This window comes from Heterodontus francisci, chromosome 34 (assembly GCF_036365525.1).
Source record: "Heterodontus francisci isolate sHetFra1 chromosome 34, sHetFra1.hap1, whole genome shotgun sequence".
Classification (NCBI taxonomy): domain Eukaryota; kingdom Metazoa; phylum Chordata; class Chondrichthyes; order Heterodontiformes; family Heterodontidae; genus Heterodontus; species Heterodontus francisci.
In genome coordinates this window covers 10,237,079-10,254,638 of record NC_090404.1, presented here as the reverse complement: position 1 = coordinate 10,254,638, position 17,560 = coordinate 10,237,079, and the positions used below count along the sequence as shown (strand labels likewise).

Here is a 17,560-nt window from a genome sequence, read left to right as displayed (position 1 = left end):
ACAGCAGAATCTGACCCCTGTGGTCACTTGTGAACTTGCTGGTGAGTCACCAGGTTGGATGAATGAGTGAATTGCTTCTCACACATGCAGCAGGTAAACGGCCTCTTCCCAGCATGAACTACCTGGCACATCAGCAAGTTGGATGAACCTATGAATCCCTTTCCACACATGGAGCAGGTGAACAGCCTCTCCCCAGTGTGAACTCTCTAGTGTTTCAGCAGCATGGAATACTGAGTGAATTCCTTCTTACACATGGAGCATGAGAACGGCTTCTCCCCAGTGCGAAGCCGTTGGTGGGCCAGCAGGTTGGATTTTTGTGTGAATCCCTTCCCACAGATGGAGCAGGTGAATGGTTTTTCCCAGTGTGAATTCTCTGGTGTCTCAGTAGGCTGAATGACTGAGTGAATTATTAGTGCAATAGAGAGGGATGACCTAAGTTCAGCAGACCAGGATGTCGAAGCAGTTTGGGTAGAGATGAGAATGTTTTCGGGATAATTTCTTGGAACAATACGTTCTGGAGCCAACCAGAGAGCAGGCTATACTAGACTTGGTATTGTGCAATGAGATCCGATTAATTAATGACCTCATAGTTAAGGCGCCCCTGGGCAGCAGCAATCATAATATGATTGCAATTTACATTCAGTTTGAGGGAGAGAAGAGTGGGTCCATGACTAGTACTTTAAACTTAACTGAGGGCAATTATGAGGGCATGAAAGCAGAGCAAGCTAAAGTGAACTGGCAAATTAGGTTAACAGATAGGTCAATAGAGATGCAGTGGCAGACATTTAAGGGGATATTTCAGAATACACAGAATAGATACATTTCAACAAGAAAGAAAAATTCCAAGAGTGGGACCCACCATCCGTGGTTATCTAAAATAATTAAAGACAGTATCATACTTAAAGAAAAAGCCTATAATTGTGCAAAGATGGGAGGCAGGTCAGAAGATTGGACAGAATATTAAAAACAGCAAAGAATGACTAAAAGATTGCCGAGGAAGGTAAAATTAGAGTACGAGAGAAAGCTAGCTACAACTATAAAGACATAGTAAGAGTGTCTATAGATATTTAAAAAAGAAAAAAGTTAAAGTGAGCGTTGATCCTATAGAAAGTGAGTCTGGGGAATTAATAATGGATAAAAAAGAGATGGCAGATGAATTGAACAAATATTTTGCATCGGTCTTCACTATTGAGGATACAAGTAACATTCCAATATTTGCTGTGACTCAGGAAATGGAAGGGAAGGAGGAACTCAAAAGAATTACAATCACCAGGGACGTGGTACTGAATAAATTGTTGGAGCTGCAGGCTGACAAGTCCCCGGGTCCTGATGGACTTCATCTTAGGGTGTTAAAAGAAGTGGCTAGTGAGATAGTTGATGCATTAGTTTTAATTTTCCAAAATTCCCTAGATTCAGGGAAGGTTCCATTAGATTGGAAAATAACAAATGTAACTCCTTTATTCAAACAGGGAGGGAGACAGAAAGCAGGAAACTACAGGCCAGTTAGCTTAATCTGTCTGAGGAAAAATGTTAGAAGCTGTAATTAAAGACGTTATAGCAGGGCATTTAGAAAAATTCAAGGTAATCAGGCAGAGTATAAACATGGCTTTGTGAAAGGGATATCATGTTTAATCAATTTATTGGAGTTCTTTGAGGGAGTTACATGTGCAATGTTACAATTGTTACAATTTATATAAATGACTTACATGAAGGGACTGAAGGTATGGTTGCTAAATTTGCTGATGACACAAAGATAGGTAGGAAAGTAACCTGTGAAGAGTACATAGGGAGCTATAAAGGGATATAGATAGGTTAAGTGAGTGGGAAAAGACCTGGCAAACTGAGTATAATGTGGGAAAGTATGAAATTGTCCACTTTGGCAGGAAGAATAAAAAAACATATTATCGAAATGGTGAGAGATTGCAGAGCTTGGAGATGCAGAAGAATCTGGGTGTCCGAGTGCATGAATCGCAAAAGGTCAGTATGCAGGTACAGCATGTAATTAGGAAAGCTAATAGAATGTTATCGTTTATCGCGAGGGGAATTGAATACAAAAGTAGAGAGGTTATGCTTCAGCTATACAGGGCATTTGTGAGACCACATCTGGAGTACTGTGTACAGTTCTGGTCTCCTTATTTAAGGAAGGATGTAAATGCGTTGGAGGAGGTACAGAGAAGGCTTACGAGACTAATACCTGGAATGGGTGGGCTGCCTTACGAGGAAAGATTGGACAGGTTAGGCTTGTATCCGCTGGAATTTAGTAGAGTTAGAGGCGACTTGATTGAAACATATAAGATCCTGAGGGGTCTTGACAGGATGTGGAAGTGGAGGGAATGTTACCACTTTTGGGAGAATCTAGAACTAGGGGTCACTGTTTAAAAATAAGGGGTCGCCCATTTAAGACAGAGATAAGAAGAAATTTTTTCTCTGAGGGTTGTGAGTCTTTGGAATTCTCTTCCTCAAAAGGCGGTGGAAGCAGAGTCTTTGAATATTTTTAAGGCAGAGGGAGATAGATTCTTGATAAGCAAGGGGGTGGAAGGTTATCGGGGGTAGGTGGAAATATGCAGTAATCAGTTCAGCCATGAACTTATTGAATGGTGGAGCAGGCTCGAAGGGCCGAGTGGCCTACTCCTGCTCCTAATTCGTATGTTCGTATCCCTTCCCACAAATTGAGCAGGTGAATGGTCTCTGCCCAGTGTGATTTCTCTGATGTTTCAGCAGGGTGGATCACTGAGTGAGTTCATTCCCACACATGGAGAAAGGGAAAGGCCTCTCCCCTGCATGAACTTGCATGTGCCTGTGGAGACTGGATAATCTTGTGAATCCCTTCCTGCACATGGAGCAGGTGAACGGCCTCTCCCTAGTGTGAACTCGCATATGCCTGTGGAGACTGAATAACTCTTTGAATCCCTTCCCACACATGGAGCAGGCCTCTCCCCAGTGTGACTACGTTGATGAATTTCAAGATGGGATGGGTAACTGAATCCCTTCCCACAGTCCCCACATTTCCGTGGCTTTTCCATAGCACGAGTGTGCTTGTGTCTCTCCAGTAGAAGCCTCGTTCACACACAGAACTAGTGTCTGGTTTCTCCCTCCTGTGAATGGGACAATTTTTTTTTCAGGCTGTGTAACTGGTTAAAACTCTTTCCACAGTTAGTGCACTGGAACACATTTGGGTCCACAACTGGCTCAGTGCCAGGAAGCAAAGGATAATGGTCGACGGGTGTCTTGTGACCGGAAGGCTGTTTCCAGTGGGGATGCACAGGGCTCAGTCCTCAGTCCCTTGCTTTTTGTGGCATATATCATTGATTTAGACTTAAATGTAGCGGCAAGATTAAGAAATTTGTTGATGATCCAAAAATTGGCTGTGTGGTTGAGTGTGGAAGAAAGTTGTAGACTGCAGGAAGATATCAATGGACTGGTCAGGTGGAAGAAAAATGGCAAATGGAGTTCAATCCGGAGAAGTATGAGGTAATGCATTTGGGGAGGGCAAAGAAGGCAAAGGAATGCAGAGTGAATGGTAGGATCCTGCAAAGTGTAGAGGAACAGAGGGACCTTGGAGTGCATGTCCACAGATGCCTGAAGGTGGCTGGGCAGGTAGATAAGGTGGTTAAGGCGGCATATGTATATTAGTCAAGGACAGAATATAAGAGCAGGGAGGTCATGCTAGAACTGTATAAAGCATAGTTAGACTGCAGATGGAGAACTGCGTACAGTTCTGATCATGTTACAGGAAGGACGTGATCACACTGGAGACGGTAGAAAGATTTATGAAGATGTACCAGAAATAGAGAATTTCAGCTACGAGGAAAGATAGGATAAGCTGGGGCTGTTTTCTTTGGAACAGGCGAGGCTGAGGGGGTGATTTAATTGAGGGGTATAGAATTATGAGGCGCCAAGATAGTGAATAGGAAGGATATATTTTTCCCTAAGCAGAAAGGTCAATAGTGAGGGGGGCATCGATTTAAAGTCATTAGGAGAAGGATTAGAAGGGAAGTGGGAGAAATTTTCACCCCAGAGGGCGATGGGGCTCTGAAACTCACTGTTTGAAAGGGAGGTCGAGGTAGAAACCCTAATCACATTTTTAAAAAATCTCTCAGTATCTACCCTGTCAAGCCCCTTCATAATCTTGAATGTTTCAATTAGATTCTTCGAAACTCCAGAGAATAGATTAGATTAGATTAGAGATACAGCACTGAAACAGGCCCTTCGGCCCACCGAGTCTGTGCCGACCATCAACCACCCATTTATACTAATCCTACACTAATCCCATATTCCTACCAAACATCCCCACCTGTTCCTATATTTTCCCTACCACCTACCTATACTAGTGACAATTTATAATGGCCAATTTACCTATCAACCTGCAAGTCTTTTGGCTTGTGGGAGGAAACCGGAGCACCCGGAGAAAACCCACGCAGACACAGGGAGAACTTGCAAACTCCACACAGGCAGTACCCAGAATCGAACCCGGGTCCCTGGAGCTGTGAGGCTGCAGTGCTAACCACTGCGCCACTGTGCTGCCCATTTTACTCAGCCTCTCATCCCAGGGACCAATCTACAGTCAGGGGGCCTATAAACTACTCCCACCAGCATTTTCCGACCCTTGCTATCCCGAATCTCCACCCATGCTAATTCTACTTCCTGATTTTCTGAACCAAGATCCTTTCTCACTCATGTCCTTTTGTCATCCTTTAATATCAGGGCCAGTCCTCCTCCTTTTCCATTCTCTCTGTCTTTTTGAAATATCACATACCCTGGAATATTTATTTCCCAGCCTTTGTCAGCTTGTAATCATATCTCTGTGATGGCGATTAGCTCTAAACCATTTATCTCTATTTATGACTCAAGTTCATCTATCTTATTGCGGATGCTCCATGCATTCAGATAAAGTGACTTCAATTTTATTTTTAACTACTATTCCCTGCAGGGTCCTTACTCTCTGAAGCACTGTTACCGTTAAACTTTCTGTCCCTTCCTGTCCCACTCAGCTTGTCTTTACCCACATCAATAAACTTTTCGATTACCTCAACTTTCATCTTTGGATTTCTAAATTTCCCTTCATCCAAACCCTCCTCTGCCTCTAATAGTTGAAAGCCATTTTTGTCCCGACTCTGACCATATTTGCTGGTACACTCTGTCCCTTCCTGTCACACCCTAGTTGCCATTACCCGTATCGCTACCCTGCACTATTGCCTTGTCCTTTCGCTTTAAATTTTCAAATCTGCCCTCACATGAACCCACACTTCCTCCACCCACCCCCGCTACTTAATTTAAAGCCCTTTCTGCAGCCCAGCCCTAGTTATACGACTTATCAGGACTCTGGTCCCAGCACAGTTGAGGTGAAGACTGTCCCAACGGTACAGCTCCCTCTTTCCTCAGAACTGATGCCAGTGACCCATCAATTAGAGTCATAGAGTTTTACAGCACAGAAACGGGCCCTTCGGCCCAACGCGCCTGCACCGACCATCAAGCACCTGTCCAATCTAATCCCATTTTCCAGCACTTAAAACGCCATAGCATACAAGGCTACGTGCCAAGTGCTCATCTAAATACTTCTTAAATGTTGTGAGGGTCCCTACTTCTACCACCCCTTCAGGCAGTGTGTTCCAGATTCCAACGATCCTCTGCGTGAAATTTTTTTTCCTCCACTCCCCCCTAAACCTCCTTCCCCTTACCTTAAATCCATGCCCCCTGGTTACTGACCCCTTCACTAAGGGAAAAAGTTCCTTCCTATCTATCCTATCAATGCCCCTCAATTTTGTATACCTCAATCAGGTCCCCCCTCGGCCTTCTCTGCTCAAAGGAAAACAACCCCAGCCTATCCAGTCTCTCTTCACAACTGAAATGCTCCAGCCGAGAAAACATCCTGGTGAATCTCCTCTGCACCCTCTCCAGTGCAATCCCATCCTTTCTATAGTGTGGTGACCAGAACTGTACACAGTACTCCAGCTGTGGCCTAACCAGCATTTTATACAGCTCTAACATAACCTCCCTGCTCTTATATTCTATGTCTCGGCTAATAAAGGCAAGTATCCCGTATGCCTTCCTAACCACCTTATCTACCTGTGCTGCTGCCTTTAGTGATCTAAGGACAAGTACTCCAAGGTCACTCTGACCCTCTGTACTCCCTAGGGTCCTACCATCCATTGTATATTCTCTTGCCTTGTTAGTCCTCCCAAAGTGCATCACTTCACACTTCTCAGCATTAAACTCCATCTGCCACAGCTCCGCCCATCTATATCATCCTGTAATCTAAGGCTTTCCTCCTCACTATTTACGACACCACCAACTTTCATGCCATCTGCAAACTTACTGATCATACCTACTATATTCACGTCTAAATCATTAATGTACACTACAAACAGTAAGGGTCCCAGCAACGATCCCTGCGGTACCCCACTGTTCTCAGGCCTCCATTCACAAAAACAACCTTCGACCATCACCCTCTGCCTCCTTCCACTAAACCAATTTTGAATCCAATTTGCCAAATTACCCTGGATCCCACGGGCTCTTACCTTCTTAACCAATCTCCCATGCGGGACCTTATCAAAAGCCTTACTGAAGTCCATGTAGACTTCAGAGAGATCTTGGTGTCCAGGTGCATAAATCCCTGAAGGTTGCTACCCAGGTTAATAGGGCTGTTAAGAAGGCATATGGTGTGTTAGCTTTTATTAGTAGGGGGGTCGAGTTTCGGAGCCATGAGGTCATGCTGCAGCTGTACAAAACTCTGGTGAGACCGCACCTGGAGTATTGCGTGCAGTTCTGGTCACCGCATTATAGGAAGGATGTGGAAGCTTTGGAAAGGGTGCAGAGGAGATTTACTAGGATGTTGCCTGGTATGGAGGGAAGGTCTTACGAGGAAAGGCTGAGGGACTTGAGGTTGTTTTCGTTGGAGAGAAGGAGGAGGAGAGGTGACTTAATAGAGACATATAAGATAATCAGAGGGTTAGATAGGGTGGATAGTGAGAGTCTTTTTCCTCGGATGGTGATGGCAAACACGAGGGGACATAGCTTTAAGTTGAGGGGTGATAGATATAGGACAGATGTCAGAGTTAGTTTCTTTACTCAGAGAGTAGTAGGGGCATGGAACGCCCTGCCTGCAACAGTAGTAGACTCGCCAACTTTAAGGGCATTTAAGTGGTCATTGGATAGACATATGGATGAAAATGGAATAGTGTAGGTCAGATGGTTTCACAGGTCGGCGCAACATCGAGGGCCGAAGGGCCTGTACTGCGCTGTGATGTTCTAATTCTAATACATCAACTGCTTTACCCTCATCTACACATCTAGTCACCTCCTCGAAAAATTCAATCAAATTTGTTAGACACGATCTCCCCCTGACAAAGCCATGCTGACTATCCCTGATTAATCCCTGCCTCTCCAAGTGGAGATTAATCCTGTATCTCAGAATTTTTTTCCAATAATTTCCCTCCCACTGATGTTAGACTCACTGGCCTACAATTACTGGTTTATCCCTGCTACTCTTCTTGAATAATGGTACCACATTCGCTGTCCTCCAGTACCTCTCCTGTGGCTAGAGAGGATTTGAAAATTTGTGTCAGAGCCCCTGCTATCGCCTCCCTGAAACCCATTTCTCTCACACCAATGTTTGAGCCATGCATTTAATTCTCTGATCTTATTTACCCTAAGCTTGTGGTTCAGGTAGTAAGCCAGAAATTACCACCTTTGAGATTCTGCTTTTTTAATTTAGCCCCTAGTTGCTCATACTCCCTCAGCAGAACCTCTTTCTTAGTCCTACCTATGTCTTTGGTACTCACATGCACCCGAACAACTGGATCCTTCCCCTCCCACTCCAAGTTCCTCTCCAGCCGCAAGGAGATGTCCTTAACCCTGGCCCTGGGCAGGCAGCACAGCCTTCTGGACTCATGCTCTTGGCTGCACAGAACAGTATCTAGCCCCCTCCAACTACATTCCTTTTACTCCGAAGTTCCGAAGAAGGGTCACTGACCCGAAACGTTAACTCTGCTTCTCTTTCCACAGATGCTGCCAGACCTGCTGAGTGGTTCCAGCATTTCTTGTTTTTATTTCAGATTTCCAGCATCCGCAGTATTTTGCTTTTATTCCCTTTTACTCCGCCTACTTGAATAGTACCCTGCAGCATGATGCTATGGTCAGTTTGCTTATCAATCCTGAAGTCCCTGCTCTCTTCCACACAAGCTGCAAAAACCTCGAATCTGTTGAACAACTGCAGGGACTGAGGCTCCTCCAGTGCTACGTTCTGGATCCCCATACACTCGCAAACACATCCTCCTGTCCCTGAGCGTGGACCAAATCTGAAGTACCTAGCCTAAGGAGTGTGACAGCCTCTTGAAACAAAGTGTCCAGGTAACTTTCCCCCTCCCTAATGCATCACAATGTCTGAAAATTGGACTCCAGCTCATCAACTCTGAGCTGAAGCTCCTCGAGCTGCAGATATGGTTGCAGTGGATCACACTGGTATCCATCAGCTCCCACATGCTACTGCTGCAACATGTCACCTGCCCGTCCATCTTTATTGGGTTTTGTTGAACTAGTTAGGTTTCAAGTTTAGAAATAGCACTGATAATTTGTAGTTATATTAAGTAGTTCAAATAGTAAAGCCAAAAATTTAATAAAAGACTTTTATCTTGTCAGTACCGGCTTAAACTGCTGCTTACTTTGTGCATTAGCAAAACCTCCTGTATTGATACTAACGAGAATCCAGAGACCTGAGTCAGGCCCTGCTGACTGGGGAACCAGTTCTAACTAGCTACCTAAGTAACTAACTGTGCAGTTGACACTAGCAAGCAGCTTGTTTACCATTGACTACGATAGAAAGAAACTACAATTTAATGTTAAAGTTAAATGCTGAATGGAAACATGACTAGATTTTAGAAAGAGATCAACCCCCTTGAAATTCCCACAGTGGCGCAGTGGTTAGCACCGCAGCCTCACAGCTCCAGGGACCCGGGTTCAATTCTGGTTAATGCCTGTGCGGAGTTTGCAAGTTCTCCCTGTGTCTGCGTGGGTTTTCTCCGGGTGCTCCGGTTTCCTCCCACATGCCAAAGACTTGCAGGTTGATAGGTAAATTGGCCATTATAAATTTCCCCTAGTATAGGTAGGTGGTAGGGAAATATAGGGACAGGTGGGGATGTGAAAGGAATATGGGATTAATGTAGGATTAGTATAAATGGGTGGTTGATGGTCGGCACAGACTCGGTGGGCCAAAGGACCTGTTTCAGTGCTGTATCTCGAAATAAATAAAAAAACTTACCAAATTCCCGAATTAAACACTGTCACACAGCACTCAGTCGCGGTTCTGTTACATTGATGCAGAGGCCGTGAGTTCGAATCCTGCCATGGCAGTTTGAGCGTTGGAAGTCAAAATCTGGAAATAAAAAAGTTGGTTGTCAGTAGAAATGACCATGAAGCTGCTGGATTGTCTAAGAACATTCATTTATACTGCACCTTTGCCGACCTCAGGACATTCCAAAGTGGTTTACAGTCAATTAAGCACCTTTAAAATGCGTACTCACTCCTGTAACGTAAGGTAATGTGGGCAGCCCAAGCTGCACACAGCAAGATCCCACAAACAGCAAAGGGATAAAGGACCACATAGCCCGCTTTTTCACAATTAGTGTAATATTGTTTCGTTAACGCACTTCGAGTGATGTAAACCTGCCAACCTTACCCGGTCTGGGCCTGTATATGTGACTGAAGTCTTACACTAACATGGTTGACTATTAACTGCCCCTGAAGTGGCCGAACGAGCCACTCAGTCGTATGAAACCGGTTCAAGGAGGCGGCCGCCCACCACCAGCACCTTCTCAAGGGGTGACTAGGGACAGGGTAATAAATACCAGCTTTGCCAGCGATGCCCACATCCCAAGAATGAATTAGTAAAAACTTGCAGCCAGTCCTTTCCTCAAAGGGACTGGTGGAAAATCTGAAGCCCACCCACTGGAGACACCAAAACCCATCCAAGCTCAGTAATTATCAACCAGGTTTTCTCACACCCATTGCCTCCCCCTCAAAGGCTGTGACATTAAAATCCCCGTGTTTCAGTGTTGTGGGTGGCCCCAGTCAGAGTGGTGTCCTTCCAAAGAGAGGGGCCTGCCGGCAGCCGCCTCCCACTCGAGCACCAGGCTCTCTCCGCGGCCTTGCTCCTGGCCGCTCACCTGCCGCTGCTGCAGCTGAGCTCAATGGCCAACCTGTGCCGGCGCCCGCCGTTACCAAGCCCCGCCCCCGCAGCCATGGCAACGCCGGCGAACGTTAAACGTTTCCGCTCGAACTTCCGGATGTGGAACAAATCCTCCGCGCGACTCCGACAACCGCCACTCGCGCACTGCTGCGCTCAGGGAGAAACGTCACACCCCGCCCCCATCATCGCCATCTTTGTTCGGGGCAAATCTGCACGAATGTGATTAAACCAGGCGAAATGAAGCATCGCAGCCCCATAGAAAGATGGACGTCACTCCCGAACAGCAGCTGCGATCAGGGAGAAATGTCTAAACCGGCTTCACAATACGACAGAAAGCTGAGGTGAAATCAAAAAGTAATTTAGGAAAGCAAAGAGAGGGCATGAAAGAATATTGGCAAGCAAAATCAAGGTGAACCCAAAGATGTTTTATCAATACATTCAGACTAAGAGGTTAACTGAGAGAGTAGGGCCCGTAAAAGACCAAAAAGATAACCCATGTGTCGGAGCAGAAGATGTTGGTATGGTTCTTAATGAATAATTTGCGTCTATCTTCACAAAAGAGGGGGTGATGCAGATATTGTAGTTAAGGAGAAGAAGCGTGAGGTATTGGATGTGATAAACACAGGGAGAGAGGAAGTATTAATGGCATTAGCATCCTTGAAAGTTGATAAGTCTCCAGGGCCAGATGAAATGTACCCCAGGCTATTAAAAGAAGCAAGAGAGGAAATAGCAGAGGGTCTCACCATCATTTTCCAGTCCTCATTGAATACCAGTGTCGTGCCAGAGGATTGGAGAATTGCTAATGTTGTACCTCTTTAAAAAGGGAGTGAAGAATAGACCGAATAATTACAGGCCCATCAGTCTAACCACAGTAATGGACAAAGTATTCGAATCTATTCGGAGAGACAGGATAAACTGTCACTTAGAAAGGCACAGGTTAATCAAGGATAGTGAGCATGGATTTGTTAAGGGAAGAGCTCGTTTGACCAACTTGATCGAATTTTTATAGTAACAAGGAAGATAGATAAGAGTAATGCAGTTGATGTGGTCTACGTGGAGTTTTGCAAGGCTTTTGACAAGGTCCCACGTGGCAGACTGGTTAAAAAAATAAAAGTACATGAGATCCAGGGAAATGCAGCAAGCTGGATACAAAATTGGTTCAGTGGCAGGAAACAAAGCATAATTGTTGATGGGTGTTTTAGCGACTGGAGGGCTGTGTCCAGTGGTGTTCCACAGGGCTCAGTACTGGGTCCCCTGCTTTTTGTGGTATATATTAACGATTTGGATGTAAATGTAGGGGGCATGATAAAGAAGTTTGCAGACAAAACAAAAATTGGCCAGGTGGTTGATAGCGAAGAGGATAGCTGTAGACCGCAGGAAGATATCACTGGACTGGTCAGGTGGGCAGGAAAGTGGCAAATGGAAATCAACCTGGAAAAGTGTGAGATGATGCATTTGGGGAGGTCAAATAAGGCAAAGGAATACACGATAAACGGGAAAGTACTGAGAAGTGTGGACGAAGTGAGGGACCTTGGAGTGAATGTCCACAGATCCCTGAAGGTAGCAGGACAGGTCGATAAACTGATTAAGGAGGCTTATGGAATCCTTTCCTTTATTAGGCGAGATATAGAGTCATTTATGGCACAGAAGGAGGCCATTCAGCCCATCAACTCCATGCTGGCTTTCTGCAGAGCTATCCAGTCAGTCCCACTCCTCGGCTCTTTGATTGCACTCTTCTATGGGAAGTATATCCTTCCTTGGGTAAGACCAGGTGCAATCTCACCAAGGTTCTATATAATTGCAGCAAGATTGCTTTACTCTTGTACTCAAATCCTCTTGCAATAAAGGCCAACATACCATTGACTTCCCATCAATGCTGCATCTGCGTGTTATCTTTCAGTGACTTATGAACAAGGACACCAAGGTCCCTTTGGACATCAACACTTTCTAATCTCCCACCATTTAAGAAATACTCTGCATTTCTGTTTTTCCTACCAAAGTGGATAACTTCACATTTTTACACATTATATTCCATCTGCCATGTTCTTATCCACTCACTTAGCCTGTCTAAATCCCCTTGAAGGCTCTTTACATCCTCCTCACAACTCATTCCCAAGTTTTGTGTCGTCAGCAAACTTGGAAATAATACATTTGGTCCCAACATCCAAATCATTGATATAGATTGTGAATAGCTGGGACCCAAACAATGATCCTTGCAGTACCCCACCAGTCACAGCTTGCCAACCTGAGAATGACCCATTTACTCCTACTCTTTGTTTTCTGTCCGTTAACCAATTCTCAATAGAAAATATAATATAGAATATAAGAGCAGGGAGGTTATGCTGTACACCTCATTGGTTAGGCCACAACTCGAGTACTGTGTGCCATTCTGGTCACCTCATTACAGAAAGGATGTAATTATGCTAGAGAGGGTACAGAGGAGATTTACAAGGATGTTGCCAGGACTGGAAAAATGCAGCTATGAGGAAAGAATGGATTAGCTGCCATTGTTCTCCTTGGAAGGAGGCTGAGGGGAGATTTGATTGAGATGTACAAAATTCTGAGGGGCTGGATAGAGTGGATGGAAAGGGCCTATTTAGCTGAGCAGAGAGGTCAGTGATGAGGGGGGCGTAGATTTAAAGTGATTGGTGGAAAGATTAGAGGGGAGATGAGGAAAAATCTTTTCACCCAGAGGGTGGTGGGGGTCTGGAACTCACTTCCTGAAAGGGTAGTAGAGGCAGTCATCTCAACTCATTTAAAAGGAGTCTGGATGTGCACCTCAAGTGGCATAACCTGCAGGGCTACGGACCAAATGCTGAAAAGTGGTATTAGCCTGGGTGGCTTGTGTTTCAGCTGGCGCAGACACAATGGGCCAAGTGGCCTCTTTCTGTGCCGTATACCTACTATGATTCTCTGATTAACTGTTTTTCTGCTGGCACATTCAGGTGCGAAAGACAAAATTCTACAATAAGCTTAAACGAAAGCTGAATTATTTGACGGATATCCACAATATTAAACTCCAGCCCGGTTATGGGGTTCAGATCAGAAACAAACCCTGATGATCAGAATGAAGATGGTTCAGTTTCGGTTGTGATTCACAACAGCAGAGTCCAACTCCTGCAGTCAAATGTGAACTGGCTGGTGCCTCAGTAAGTGGAATGAACGGGTGAATCCCTTCCCACACACAGAGCATGTAAACGGTTTATCTCCAGTTTTACGAACAGAATTGAGAAAGAACTGAAACCATAATTCCCTTCCCTTTACTGTCCATAAATCGGTGTGTTTTTTGAAAAGAAAGATGCATGTTTCTCAACCTGTGTGTGTGACCAATTTGAATAACCAGCAGCACGCTTTTGGTGGGTTTAAATAAAGAGAATTCTTTTTATTCACACATTGGGAGGTGGTGGCGTAGTGGTAATATCATTGAACTAGTGAACCAGAGGTCCAGATTACTGTCCTGGGAACACAGGATTAAATCCCACCACAGCAGCTGGTAGAATTTAAATCCAATCAATTAATAAAAATCTGGAACTGGAAGCTGGTCTCAGTAATGATGCCATGAAACCATCAACGATTGTTGTAAAAACCCATCTGGTTCACTAATGTCCATTAGGGAAGGAAATCTGCCATTCTTACCTGGTCTGGCCAACATGTGACCCGCGACCCATAGTAATGAAGTTGACACTTACCTGCCCTCTGAAATGGTCTAACAAGCCAGTCGTTCAAGGGCAATTAGGGATGAGCAACAAATGCTGGCCTTGCCAGCGACGCCCACATCCCATAAAAGAATTTTTAAAAAGTTCGACCCGAAAGTCTGACGCTACGTCACTCAGTCACACACTCGAGAAAGAAAGCTGTTAAAAGGACAGTGCACTTTCACAAACTATTGCTTTGTTTGCAATTTGTAAGTCACGTGATTCAACTTGTTGTGGGGAAAAGGTATGCATTGCACGCCCGGTGAAGAAGGCGTGTTCACTCCTGAAGTGTAGTTAGTTTGGATTCGATAGCCAGAGTTGTATATCGAAGTCGTTGCAAGATTCTTTCGAAGAGGTGGATTTTCAGCAGGTCACGACCTTAGTTGCTTGTAGTCTCATCACGAGGAGGTTGGTTTTCTGTACTGGAGAACTGAAAAGGAACAGGCTTGGAGAGCTTAAGATGTTACAGCCTCCAGTTCTCTTAAGGCACGATGGTACGGCCTGGTCTGCTTGCTGCTTTTTTCTGCAGTCCGTATTTTAAAAGGAGACCATCATGGCTGCCCCATCATGTAACCAAATATGGTGGGGGTCCAGGTTGATTAGCCTCATTCTGGTTTATTCTGAGACATTCACCCTGAGGAGGGTTAAGACAATCTTCTTTGCTTCAGGAGAAACCATTCACTTCAGGCATGTCTCCTGATGGTTTCAAGATGGGCATCGATGACACCTCATAGCATGGAAGGTATCTTTTTGTCTTTTTGAGACAATGAGTCAGTTTTTGAATACTCAGGCTGAAGTTCAGCTGATCTTCAGTGGCCATCTTTGCTGTCCATTGTGGTTCATTAAAACAAAAGGAAAATTCAGTTCCAGAAGATGCTATGCTGAATAGTCCATGTTAAAATTTATGACTAGGGCTTGCCTCTACTAGGCATGACACGGGCGTGAACTCGCTGGTGCCTCAGTAAATGGGAGGAACGAGTGAATCCCTTCCCACACACAGAGCAGATAAATGGTTTCTCCCCAGTGTGAATTCGCTGATGCCTCAGTAAATGGGAGGAACGAGTGAATCCCTTCCCACACTCTGAACAAGTGAATGGCCTCTCCCCAGTGTGGACCCGCTGGTGTGTCAGCAGATCCTTTCTGCTTTTAAAGCTCTTCTCACAGTCAGAACATTTAAACGGTCTCTTGTCAGTATGAACTTGCTGGTGTTTATAGAGGATGGATGACTGAGTGAATCCCTTCCCACACACACAGCAAGTGAATGGTCTCTCCCCAGTGTGACTGCGTCGATGAGATTGCAGGTCTGACGGGTAATTAAATGCCTTTCCGCAGTCTCCACATTTCCAAGGTTTCTCCATGGTGCGAGAGTCCATGTGTCTCTCCAGGTTGGACAATCAGTTGAAGCCTCATCACACTATCTCCCCGCTGCGAATGGTGCGATTTTTTTTCAGGCTGCGTAACTGGTTGAAGTTCTTTCCACAGTCAGTGCACTGGAACACTCTCACTCTGGTGTGTGCGTCTCGGTGCTTTACCAGTCACACTGATGTTTGAAATCTTTTCTCACAGTTGGAACAGACAAAGATTTCTCCTTCCACAGTTGAAGTTCAATGATATTCAGGTCCTGATGAATTGTGGCTCCATCAGTTTTTGATGTGATGATTGGCTTGAGTTTTCTGTCTGCAAATCCTCCCCTTCTAATCCCTGTAAAAGGAGTTTACAAAAGTCATCACTGTCGGAACAGGATAGAAATTCTGAACAGACAATTCTAATGTCTATGGCACATTTTTTCCTCTCTTGTTCCTCCAAAGCTGTAAATCCCCATCTCACACACTCTCCCTCCTCTTTGTGCTGAAATCCAAAGCCATCGCACCATTTCTTTCCTCCACTGTCAGTTTTCTCCCTCCCTCTACTTTGACTGGCTTCAGTTCTCCAGCCCCTGTGTGCAGAATGAGAATCAAAGCAATGAGTCAATGATTTTCTCTGCTGGTTACTGGGGCCCTGAAGCCCCGCCCAATCTGTGGCGTCACCGAGATGACTGCGTATGCGCTCTGCTCCCCGCTGGACCAAGATGGCGGCCATTGATCTGGACCCATTCCCGGGAAAAAGCACCGTGGCTGCAAACACGGGATCTGGAGGTCCTCATTCGGGGTTTGCAGCCCACAACAGGGGTTTCGAAAGCCTCCCCGCTCACCCGCCGACTCTCACTCGCTGCAAAAGCGTCTCCAGCGCTCGCACAACACTGATCAAAATGCAGTTGGGAACAGAAACCTAAGGCCCCACCCACTCATTGTTCTGTCCCAGGATGGCCGCGCATGCGCCATATTGCCCCTTATAAAAAATAGCGGCCGTTAATCCGCGTTTATCACCGAGAGAAGCCACGCAGGACATGCACGTGACTCCCAAACGACCAATGATTTTCTCCCTCGGGAGCAGTTGGGAACAGGAACCTGAAGCCCCGCCCACCGGGTGTTGCTGTTTATTAATGGGGATTGGTGGACAGCACCAGGTGTTTGCGGGGCCTCCCCATCCCTTCTTCCCGCTGATGCGACTCACATCTATCGCGCCAAATTAATTACAATAATTGTTTTGATGTGAAATAGTTTAGTTTATAAATTGAATCCTATTTCTGTCATTGTATTTCCCAACTCAGATTCATGACCTCATTTGTTTTCTTCCTCTGAGCCCCTAAACTCCCTCTGACAGGGTCATGTTACCAAGAGCTGATTGATTGTCCTGGGAAACAACAGGAAGAAGCTCAGAGGTCGCAGGACCAAGGGAGCAGCGGCTTCTGGAAGCAATTGCGGCCTGCCAGTCAGGTGAGTCAGTGTGAACCCCTGGCAAACTATTTATCCTTTCAAAGTGAAAACAACGTTTCTTTTATCAACAAAATACTTTAACATTTGTCAGTATTTTGTTTTCCTGAATTACTATTTTGAAGGTGTATGGGATACTTCCCTTTATTAGCCAAGGCCCAGAGAGTAAGATCAGGGTAGTAATGCTGGAACTGAAAAAACACTGGTCAGCACTGCCCCTACACCCCAACAGCCAGAGAATTGTGTACGGATCTGTTTCCGCATTAAAGAAGTGTAAAGTCAGCCAAGAGCGACGCCTCAATTCATTCCATCTTCGCTGCCTCTGGAGAATCCTCGGCATCAGGTGGCAGGACCGCATCTCCAACACAGTAGTCCTCGAGGCGGCCAACATCCCCAGCTTATACACACTACTGAGTCAGCGGCGCTTGAGATGGCTTGGCCATGTGAGCCGCATGGAAGATGGCAGGATCCCCAAGGACACATTGTACAGCGAGCTCGCCACTGGTATCAGACCTACCGGCCGTCCATGTCTCCGCTTTAAAGACGTCTGCAAACGCGACATGAAGTCCTGTAACATTGATCACAAGTCGTGGGAGTCAGTTGCCAGAGCTGGTGGGCAGCCATAAAGGCGGGGCTAAAGTGTGGCAAGTCGAAGAGACTTGGCAGTTGGCAGGAAAAAAGACAGAAGCGCAAGGGGAGAGCCAACTGCAAAACAGCCCTGACAACCAATTTTACCTGCAACACCTGTGGAAGAGTCTGTCACTCTAGTATTGGCCTTTATAGCCACTCCAGGCGCTGCTCCACAAACCACTGACCACCTCCAGGCGCTTACCCATTGTCTCCTGAGACAAGAAGGCCAAAGAAGAAGT

General features: G+C 45.6%; 2 protein-coding genes across 7 annotated transcripts in view; both read right to left on the bottom strand.

The window, feature by feature from the left end:
- Positions 1-16,251, bottom strand: part of LOC137349037 (zinc finger protein 664-like) — a 60,401-nt gene extending 44,150 nt beyond the window's left edge. For 4 of the 6 annotated variants that reach the window (XM_068014306.1, XM_068014304.1, XM_068014309.1 and 1 more), the window contains exons 1-2: positions 13,873-16,251; positions 9,257-9,370 (exon numbers count right to left, since the gene is read on the bottom strand). In XM_068014306.1, coding sequence (XP_067870407.1) covers positions 14,787-15,251 — 465 coding nt within the window. In that variant the 5' untranslated portion in view covers positions 15,252-16,251 and the 3' untranslated portion in view covers positions 9,257-9,370; positions 13,873-14,786. The remainder of the gene's footprint in view (positions 1-9,256; positions 9,371-13,872) is intronic. The other 2 variants (XM_068014307.1, XM_068014308.1) reach the window with 2 other exon arrangements.
- LOC137348607 (gastrula zinc finger protein XlCGF71.1-like) lies at positions 207-8,254 on the bottom strand. Its single transcript, XM_068013889.1, has 4 exons — positions 8,105-8,254; positions 2,751-2,946; positions 1,707-1,770; positions 207-432 (listed from the first exon to the last, which is right to left on the bottom strand). Exons 1-4 carry the CDS (start codon positions 8,252-8,254, stop codon positions 207-209), a joined length of 636 nt encoding a protein of 211 aa, XP_067869990.1.
- Positions 16,252-17,560: the final 1,309 nt, after the last annotated feature.